At 35.0% G+C, this 10,766-nt stretch overlaps 1 protein-coding gene across 1 annotated transcript; it reads left to right on the top strand.

The window, feature by feature from the left end:
* Window positions 1–6,886: 6,886 nt before the first annotated feature.
* LOC124899627 lies at window positions 6,887–8,814 on the top strand. The gene is made up of 3 exons (XM_047414580.1): window positions 6,887–7,565; window positions 7,676–7,951; window positions 8,144–8,814. Exons 1-3 carry the CDS (start codon window positions 6,887–6,889, stop codon window positions 8,812–8,814), a joined length of 1,626 nt encoding a protein of 541 aa, XP_047270536.1.
* The last annotated feature ends 1,952 nt before the right edge of the window (window positions 8,815–10,766 follow it).

Here is a 10,766-nt window from a genome sequence, read left to right as displayed (position 1 = left end):
TAGAGAGTGACATCATGGATCAAACAAAGAATCAGGAGAATGAGAGTTTGAAGCAAGAGATTAGGAGGCTAAGACAACAATTGATAGAAATGCATCGAGCTTGGGCCTGTGGGTTGCCTCCTCCTCCATTTTACTTTATTGATCCTACAAATACCGTGAGTTTTCCACCAAAATCTCAAAGTTATTTTTCTACTGTTGTTGATGCACCACAACATGAAGACTCGGAGAAAATGGTTGGAAAAATGAAGAGTGCAGAAAATTCTATGAAAAATTCTCTAGGACCTGCGGGTGAAGAAGATGTTTCATACAAAGATTGGGGCTTGCCTTTAAGCACCGACCTTCCTCTAATCTTTGAGATGTCAAAATTTGAGGAGCAAGATGGGCATGAGGAATCTGTGAAATATTTGGGACAATATTGCAATCAATTAAGGGAACCTAGAGGAAAGAAAAATGAGAAAGATGACACTGCTATTGTAGTTGGAGAGTGGGCACATCCAAGAAGACGACGTCATCGTTGCCGTCAGTCTCAAGCCTAATTTCATACCCAAGATCTCCATAATCACTCCAAAAATCCATTATAGTCTATTTCCCCACCTTCATATCTAGTATATTGCGCACAACCATATGTTCAACTCCCTCCTTACCCACAATGGCGCACACCAACTCCTCAAAGTTATCCTCCAATTCCACAAACATACCAAAGCCCTTCTAGGCCCGATATTTGATCCAAGTCAAACAATGAAATGAGGCAGAAATTAAGGGATAGTTTCACATCAATTGGAGAGTCGTATGCCAGTTTATTTCAGAGATTGGCATAACAAGGCATGATTACTCCTCTTATTGGGTATCCCCCTGACCCGCATTCAAGAAGCTTTGATCCTAATGTACAATGTGCATATCATTCTGATGTTCAGGGTCACAGTATTGAAGATTGTCGTGCTTTGAAAAGAGAAATTGAAAATATGATTCAAGATAGATCAATTATGGTGCAGAATATCTATAGTGAGGAAAGCTCTAGTCATGCTAATATGCAAACTAGTGGCTAAGATATCAGGCTGAGCAATTGAGAAGTTACCCCTCTCCCTCTTAGGACGAGGTCTGGTAGTTTGTTTTGTTTTATTTTCTGTTATCTGAATTGTTTCAGGATCGTAGTTTGGGATCTATCTTGTTTTGTTCTTTTGTCGTTTATGTTCAAACCCGTCTATCATTATTTTCCACTAAATGAGGTGTCCTTTTCCCTGTATGTTTAAATATGTGTTGTTTGTTTGTTTTTTTTATACAGTACATTTAATGTGATTCTAGTGATATGACATGCTAGCAGAATTTTCAGCCAGATCTTAAAATCCAATTTTAGCATGAACATTGAATCAGAGGGTTAAAGTTAGAAAAAGAGAACATCTGAAAAAATAGGTAGAGTGCTGAGATATTTGGTGATAAGTTCAAGCCTTCTTTGAAAATTAAGGCAATTATTTTGAGAATCACAATATTAACTTGGTCATCAATTGAAAAACATTGCTCAATTAGGTCAAATAGCGGATGTGTGATCCCAAGGGACAGAAAAATCAACTCCGTGAAAGCATGAGTAATTCGATGTGAGGAATTTACAACAAAAGCGGAGTGATATGTTGAACAAAGTGCAAGAGTAGTGACGCATAGACTCAGTTAAAGTTAATGCTTAAAAATGTCACAAATGATCTTCATCTCACTTTCATATTGCATGATATGTACTTACATTTTCATGGATTGATATGATGAAGGCATTTCATTCTGTTATTCAAACATTGTGTCATTCTTTGTTTACCCCATTTGATCTTTAGTCCTATTTTTTTTCATACCCCTATTTTGGAATCAAGATAGAGTCAGTAAAGCTCAAAAGAAAAGTGTTGAGCAAAACAATAGAGTCAGAAAAAGTTCAAAAAAAAAAAAGAGAAGAAAAAAAAATATGTCCAAAAAGAAAAAAAAATAAAAGTGTCAAGACAAATAGAGTCAGAAAATCCAAAGAGAAAAGTGTGTCAATAAAAGAAAAAGAATCAAAAGTCTAAATCATGCAGAACAAGCTGCTAGAACTACGCATGACCTGATTCTCCCCTCTCGAGGGTGAGATACGTAGGCTTCCCTACTCAAGGCTCGGTCCAACCAAATAAAAAATTTAGAATTGCTCAGTCAAAAACTGGGGCATAAGTTAATCCTCATTGTTTGAGTCGATTCCAAAAGTTGTAAGTCCTACCCACCTTTTAGTATCGTTTGGGCCCTATGTCATTCTTTCTTTTCAACCCTATCCAAAATTTAAGTTACAATTGAAGAAATACATTCAGATCAATCTTTGAAAAGGTTAAGGATAAGCATGCAATGGATGTGATGAAGTATTTTGGGAACTACTCGTCTTCCTCATGGAATCAGGAGAGAAATAAAAATGAGAGAGCCTTATTGGTGAAAACCCTCACGGGCATCGGGCATCGTAAGATATGGTAAGTTGAGAGAGATAAAAATAAGAGAGTCTTATTGGTGAAAAATATCATGGGCACTGTATACGACTGTGAGTTGAGACAAATGAAGATACGAGAGTCTCATTAGTGAAAAATCCTTACAGACACCAAAAGGAAATGGTGAGCTGAGGAAAAGAAAATGAGAGAAGCTTGTTGGCAAAAACCCTTCAAGGCGTCACTAGCCAAATGAGGTATTAAATGCAATTGACCTAAGGAAGCAACTCAGTTTCAAGGATATTAACTCAAGAACATTTAGAAAGTTTGGATGGAAAGATCAGACAGCTTAATCCAAAATGCATGGCATAATCATTAGAGAGCTGACTGTCATTTTTAGATAAATTTTTGTTTCTTTTTTTCAAAAAAGGGACATTCATTGTCTTTTCTTTCTTCTCTTTATTTTTTTTTAATATTTCTTGAGTCAGTTATTCAAATAAAAAAATCATTGTCATTTGTTTCTTCTCTTATCTTGGAGTCAAGTCCGTATAAGAAATAAGTGAGACCCTCCTGGAAAATGGAATTTTACTTTCTGTTCAAGATCCTCCTAAAAAATGGGACTTTACTTTCTGTTCAGGAACCTCCTGAAAAATGGGACTTTACTTTCTATTCAGGATCCTCCAGAAAAATGGGACTTTACTTTCTGTTTAGGACCCTCCTGTAAAATGGGACTTTACTTTATTTTCAGGACCCTCCTGGAAAATGAGATTTTACTTTCTGTTCAGGATCCTCCTGGAAAATGGGATTTTACTTTTTGTTCAGGACCCTCCTGGAAAATGGGATTTTATTTTCTATTCAGGACCCTCCTGGAAAATGGGATTTTATTTTCTATTCAGGACCCTCCTGAAAATGGGAGTTTACTTTCTGCTCAGGACCCTTCTGAAAAGTGGGACTTTGTTGTATGTCCAGGATCCTCCTGAAAAATGGGAATTTACTTTCTGTTCAGGCCCCTCCTAAAAAAAAGGATTTTACTTTCTGTTCAGGAGCCTCCTGGAAAATGGAATTTTACTTTCAGTTCAGGACCCTCCTGGAAAATGGGATTTTACTTCCTGTTCAGGACCATCCTGTAAAATGAGAATTTACTTTATGTTCAGGACCCTCCTAGAAAATAGGATTTTACTTTCTGTTAAGGACCCTCCTGAAAAATGGAATTTTACTTTCTGCTTAGGACCCTCCTGGAAAATGGAATTTTACTTTCTGTTCAGGACCCTCCTGAAAAATGGGAATTTACTTTATGTTCAGGACCTTCCTGAAAAATGAGATTTTACTTTCTGTTCAGGACCCTCCTAGAAAATAGGAATTTACTTTATGTTCTGAACCCTCCTGGAAAATGGGATATTACTTTCAACAAAAAATGAATGAATGAAATCTTTCTTTATCATAATCTTTGTTTGGGATAATTTTCGTTCTAGTTTTGATTTTGTTTTCAGGAGCCCGCCTGAAGAACAGGGTGATGAAATTGCAAGTCAGGAGCCCGCCGAAGAACATGGTAATGGAAATGGAAAGTCAGGAGCCCACTTGAAAAATAGGGTGATGAAATTGAAAGTCAAGTAACATGGTTAAGAGATTGAAAGTCAAGCAACAAGGTGAAGAAGTTAAAAGTCAAACAACAAGGTGAAGAAGTTGAAAGTCAAGCAACAAGGAACAAGGCGAAGAAATTACAAGTCAGGAGCCCACCTGAAGAATTGGGTGATGAAACTCAAGTCAAGAGTCCAAAAGAAGCTGTATAGAAAGGATTTTTAGAATTTCGTTTATGTTTTAACCTATAATTTTCATTTTTGATGTAATAACAGAGCTGCGAACCGGAACCTCGATAGATACTCGCTCGACTCTTCAACTCGGTATAGTCCCTCTTTTTTCAATTCTTGGGCATACTTGTGACTTGATTCACTCATAACTAGGGATGAGTATGACGTCCAAATTCAAGACTTGGTTTCCCTCCTTCCTTCTATTTCATTCTTTTTGAATAATGGTCGCACTATAAAAAAAACTGTGCTTAGAGATGAAATTTACTGACAGACCAAATTTCGTCACTATGTAGCGACGAATTAGCAACAAAACATTCAATTTGGTTGCAGACATTGTAGTCCAATCTTTTGACATGTTCTTAGCAACGAATCAGTGACGGAATTTGATTTTTGTCACTAAATAATAGCGGAAAAAATTGGCGCCCAAATTTAGTGACGAATTAGCAACGAATTTTTTGGTCGCTATGTTAATTATTTCGTAGCAACGGATTTAGCAACAAACTTTCGTTGGTGCCATTCATTTTAAAGAAAAAAAATTTTTTGTTTAGCGACCAACTATGCCGTCGTAAAATCTTAATTATAGTTTTCTAATTAATTATTTTTACTATAGAAAAGGGGGGGCCTATAGGGTTTTATTCATTTCCACCCGCCCCCCCCCCCCCCATCTCTTCCTCTCTAAAATGATATACTTTCCCCTCTATACTGATGTGCCTCTCCATTTCTAGATCAAAATTCTTCACTACTCTTGCTTCACTTGTCTTCCTTTTTACTGAATCAGCTTTCGATCTTCAAGTTCTTGGATATGTGCTTCCAATTTGACCGATATTCAACTGATTAATTCCATTTTCATATAATTTATGAACTGAGCTGCAAGGAAAGATTCTTGATTTGCGACTGCTTTCTTTTGGCTTTGACGAAACCAGCTATTTGAGGTATTTTCCTCTTTCTGTTCTTTGTAAGTGTTGTTATGATTTGTGACACTACTACCCTATCTTGGCCTTTATTTAAAATTTAATCCATCCAGTGAGGTGGTTTAGGAAGAAGGGCATCAACCAATAATGTAGAAAGTTTGACTTCTCGTAAAGAATCAACAGCTTTGGTTTATTGAGTCATCCTGCTGGTTTTTAGTCCCCCGCTACATGTTGAAATATTTCTATAATGGGTTTTGTTATTTTAAGCTTACTTCAATAAAATCTTGTCTATTTGTATGTTCTGTGACGTAGAACTATCCTCTGAGGTATTTAACTTTGCCTAGTCCTATGGTAGAAATCCATCTTTGGTAGTTGGAATATGCTTTAGCACTTTTGAGTATTTATTCGTCCAGGGAGTGAAAGATTAGCTTATTCACATTGTAAGTCTAAAAGCATGCTGGAGGATTGTTTGGATACTGATACAAAAGCATCATAATAATTCCTTTGGACTATGGCTAGTGAAGCAATGTAAACTTTTGTCTTATGTGGTCGATTTATTAGTTGAATGGCGAAGTTAGAAGTTGAAACTGAATTGTTTTGAAATATACCCTTGTCCGTTATATATCGGCTATCAATGTGTATGGTTTGAATCATATGTATCAATTTTGTAATTAAAGTTAAACAAGTGGTTTTCTTCTTAGGTTAGTCTTTAGCAACCAATGCCTCCAAAGTGATGCATTAACTTCTTCTCTAATTATTAGAGGAACTTTTTGAATCCTTAAGTTAGTCTTGCAATTGTATGAAAATATAGAGGTACTTCACAAAACACATAATAAAATTATCCAACTGTACTGAAGATAAAAAGTTATTCCATGTTATTTAGCCATCATATGTATATCATATGTTATTTATGCAACTGTACTGAAGAAAAAAAAGTTATTCCATAATACTTCTATATTCCACAGAAGCTCTAAAATATATAAGGGAAATAGTTTTAACCAATAAACCAATAACCGATTCTTTACAAATGTTTTGTATGTACATCAATGTTGCTTGGATTCTGTAAAAATGTTAACGAGGTGTGTCCTATATTCAAATACTTATTTGATACACTTATCTTTCAGGTGTCTTTTTACTGGAATTGGTGTAGTGCAGTTGTAGATTGGTGGTAAAATAAGTGGAGTATTGTATTCAATCAGGTGTGTTTTAAAACTTTCTTTTGACTTTTTAATTTTTCTTGGTAAGCTTGTTGGCTTCTCAATCATGTTTGTAACTTAAAATATAAGTATGTATCACTTTTATCTTATTTTAAAGGTAAACTAGTTTTGTTTTCTACTTTAAGAGCATAAGTTTGAATAATTTTGGTGAAACTATTTAACTGTCAATTGATCAACTTAATTATGCTTTCTTTGCTAAGTAGTTCTTTATATAGAGCCTGATCGTACATTATCGTATTTGTTAATAAACATTTCCAACAAGGTTAATTATTAATTAAGACTAATTGTCGTGTTTATTATTAAGCTGGTTAATTAGCACTGATTATCCTTTTTTTTATTTCAACCTTAATAGGAACATGAATAATCTAGAGCGTAGTTGGATGTATGAGAGGTTAGATGGCTGAGGGGGCTTATACTCTAGATTTGTAACCGGGTTGGATGAATTTATTCAATTTGCATGTTCTCAACCAAATCGTATGAGTGGTGACAAAGTTAGATATCCATGTGCAACATGTCAGAACTATAAATTCATGGATGTTGAAACTGTTAAATGTCACCTTTATCAATCTGGATTTATTGAGAACTATTTTATTTGGAAGCATAAAGGGGAAAGAGATGATAGAAGTGAGACTTCTTATGGTAATGCATTGCATGGTGGTGGTCATCCAATATTCAAAGAGAATCCATACCGACAAATGAATTTAGATGTAGCTAGTCCCAATTTTTCTCAGGGTTCAAGCTGGAAATCTTATAGCAATGGTGAACCCGAGTCATCTCATCCTTTTCAACATTCAATGGAGGAAGATCCTAATCCCATTTCTAAAAAAATTTATGATTTGTTAGATGCTGCTGATGCAGAATTATATCCCGGTTCATCCCTCTCTCAACTTGCAGTTGTCTCTCGAATATTGAATATTAAAATAGAGAAAAATATGTCACAGAGGGGCTATAACCAAATGATGCAATTACTTAAGGAGTCTTTACCTGAAGATAACATCGTGCTTGATAACTATTATCAGACGAAGAAGTTAGTGCGTAGCTTGGGTTTGCCAGTTGAAAAGATTGACAGGTCTCAACTCCACTACAAGAAGATTGGTTGCTCTCTACTTCCTCATTCTCATCCTCGGATTGTTGTGAATCAGGATGTATGTTGTATTGGGGTGATTATGATGAACACCTTACATCTTGTAAATTTTGTAGCAAGCCAAGGTATAAGTGTTGTGCTGGCTCTCGTAAGAGGAAATTGGTCCCTTACAAGAGAATGTATTATTTTCCTTTGATTCCGAGATTGCAAAGATTATATGCATCTCATGCTACAGCTGCTGACATGAGATGGCATCATGAGCATAAAAAAGAGGATAGTGTGAGGCGCCATCCATCAGATTCTGAGGCTTGGAAGAACTTCAATGAAATTTATCCTTTTTTTGCCGCTGAACCAAGAAATGTCAGGTTGGGGTTATGTACAGATGGTTTTCAACCATTCAGTCAGTCTGGAAGAAAATATTCTTCGTGGCCAGTGATTGTTACTCCATACAATTTACCTCTAGGAATGTGCATGAAAGAGGTTTATATGTTCTTAACTATCATTGTTCCAGGTCCCAGCAATCCCAAACATAAAATTGATGTTTATCTATAACCCCTAATTAAGGAGTTGAACTTGTTGTGGGAGATAGGTGTGGAAGCATTTGACATCTCAAAAAGGCAAAACTTTCAATTAAAGGCAGCTTTGATTTGGACAATTAGTGACTTGTCTGCATATTCTATGATATCGGGATGAAGTACTGCAGGTAAATTAGCATGTCCTTATTGTATGGAGGAAACACAATCTTTTAGATTACAGCATGGAAGAAAACAATCCTGGTTTGATTGCCAAAGAATGTTCCTTGACCAGCACCACCCATTTAGGAGAGATCGAAAGAACTTTCTTAAAGTCCAGATTATCAGAAGACCTCCCCCAACAAATAGAATAGGAGAGGAAATTTTGGACCAGATTTGTAATTTAGGGATAAGAAATGTAACAGAGTTAGATGCAGAACAAGTTAATAAAATAATATGTAACACATGTGGGTGGAAAAAGCGAAGCATCTTTTGGGATTTGCCATACTGGAGTTCTAACATGATTCAAAATAATCTTGATGTTATGCATATTGAGAAAAACTTCTTTGATAATGTATTTAACACTGTTCTTAATTTTGATGACAAAACTAAAGATAATCCACAGTCACGATTAGATACGGCAAAATATTGTGATCAGCCTCAATTGGGAAAGGATAGTACTGACCAATATCCAAAAGCTGTCTATACATTAGACAAGGAAGCAAGAGCGATCTTGTTTAATTGGGTGAAATGCTTAAAGTTTCCAGATGGGTATGTTTCAAATTTGGGTAGGTTGCTAGAAACAAATGCGAAAAGGTTATTTGGAATGAAGAGTCACGATTGTCATGTGTTCATGCAATGACTAATGCCTATTGATTTTCGTGAACTACTTCTTAGTAATTTGTGGCAGGCACTTATAGAATTGAGTTTATTTTTTAAGGATTTTACTTTGACCACTCTATGAGTGGATGATATGGTGTGATTAGAGAGAGATATTTCATAAATTTTGTGTAAGTTGGAACATATATTTACTCCTGGGTTCTTCGACTCAATGGAACATCTTCCTGTGCACCTTCCATATGAAGCAAGGGTTGCTGGACCTGTACAATATCGATGGATGTATCCTTTTGAAAGGTAAATATATAGCTCTATGTCAAACTTCTAACGGTTAATTAATACATAACCTTCCGAAACATAATGTTATATCTTTTTCTGTATATAGGTATTTGGGAACTCTTAAAAAGATGATTGGGAATAAAGCTAGTGTTGAGGGTTCCATTTGTGAAGCGTACTTGATGATGGAGTCAACACAACTATTTTCTCATTATTTTGAACCTTATGTCATGTCACAAAATCATAATGTAGATCGTAATGATGATGGTGGTGTTGTGAAAGATCTTAAAGGAAATCTTTCAATATTCTCTCATCCAGGTCGACTTTGGGGAGAAGCAAAAAAAAGAGATTTAATCTTAGATGAAATCAAGGCGGCTCAAACTTATATTTTACTAAATTGTGAGGAGGTTAAGCCATTTGTGAGGTAACCAAATTCTATTAATTAATAATTATAAAATCTATTCTTATATTGTGACTTCTAATATATAAATTAATTTGTTGCAATGAAGTATGTACCTGCAACGTTTGGAAGAAGAATTTCTAAATCTCTCTCAAAGCGAAATAGACGAGAGCCTTGAAGAAAACTTCGCTATATGGTTCAAGGGATATGTAAGATTTAAATAAATATTAAATTTCATATAATAATGCATGAACTTAAATTGGTTTCTCCTGTTTAACTAGATCTTTGTTTTTTTTAAATAGGCTCGGTGCAATCCCATTGAAAATGAATACTTGCGTAGTCTTGCTCGTGGACCATTAATAGGAGCTACATCTCATTCAGTTTATTTTGTTAACGGATATAAATTTCACACAGAATGTCATGGTAGCATGAGATCAACAATGAATAGTGGAGTTTATATCTCGAATCCAAATTTTGGGGATTATTATGGGCGAATAAAAGAGATCATACAAGTGGAATACCGTGAAGCACCTTTAAAGAAAACTTTGTTATTCAAATGCGAATGGTTTGACCCAATAATAGATGTCGGTGTTAAGAAGCATGATCAGTAAAAATTGGTTGATATTAACCATCGTCGTCGATATAAAAAGTATGAGCCTTTTATTCTTGCAATGCAAGCAACGCAAGTATGTTATGTACCTTATCCAAGTAAGAAAAAGGACAAAGAAGATTGGCTAGCTGTATTGAAGGTCAAACCTCAAAATGTTATTGAATTACCAGTTGAGCAAGTAGTGATAACTTCAGAACTGAATGTTCCTTTTCAAGTTAAAGAAGTTGAAGTCCATGAGATAGATATGTCTATTTCTATAGATGAAGATATTCTATTGCATGATCCAAATGAGGGTGTACTTGAAATGAATGAACCTCTTAATGATGGTTTATTTGAAGAGCATCATAAAATTCAAGATGGATATACAGAAGAAGAATATGAAACCGAGGAAACTGAGGAGGATGAAGAGGAAGAGTTTGAAGAAGACATAGATAGTGAATAGAACTTGATAAATATCTGCTATTTTAGCTTTGTTGTATTTTGTTTTTAGTAAGAAACTACGGAATCTGTTATTTTAGCTTTGTTGTAGTTTGTTTTTAGTTCAAAACATAGACTGTGCCAAGTGCTTCAAAAAATGTGTTATTTTAGCTTTGTTGTATGTTGTTTTTACTAGTTTTTCTCTAAGATATCATCATTTTATAAGTTTTTGGTTTCCTTTTAATAATCTGCTAATTTTTCATATTGCATCATT

The sequence above is a fragment of the Capsicum annuum genome, chromosome 6, assembly GCF_002878395.1.
Source record: "Capsicum annuum cultivar UCD-10X-F1 chromosome 6, UCD10Xv1.1, whole genome shotgun sequence".
Taxonomy (NCBI): Eukaryota; Viridiplantae; Streptophyta; class Magnoliopsida; order Solanales; family Solanaceae; genus Capsicum; species Capsicum annuum.
The sequence above is the reverse complement of the archived record's forward strand: the minus strand, read 5'-3'. Positions and strand labels throughout refer to the sequence as shown.

What these genes read in the sequence shown, in the direction of transcription:
- LOC124899627 (XM_047414580.1), top strand. Translation starts at nt 6,887, where the DNA reads ATGGATGTTGAAACTGTTAAATGTCACCTTTATCAATCTGGATTTATT. An exon ending in AAATTTTGTAGCAAGCCAAG is followed by an intron (nt 7,566 to 7,675) that starts GTATAAGTGTTG and finishes CTCATGCTACAG; the next exon opens with CTGCTGACATGAGATGGCAT. An exon ending in CTTAACTATCATTGTTCCAG is followed by an intron (nt 7,952 to 8,143) that starts GTCCCAGCAATC and finishes GAAGTACTGCAG; the next exon opens with GTAAATTAGCATGTCCTTAT.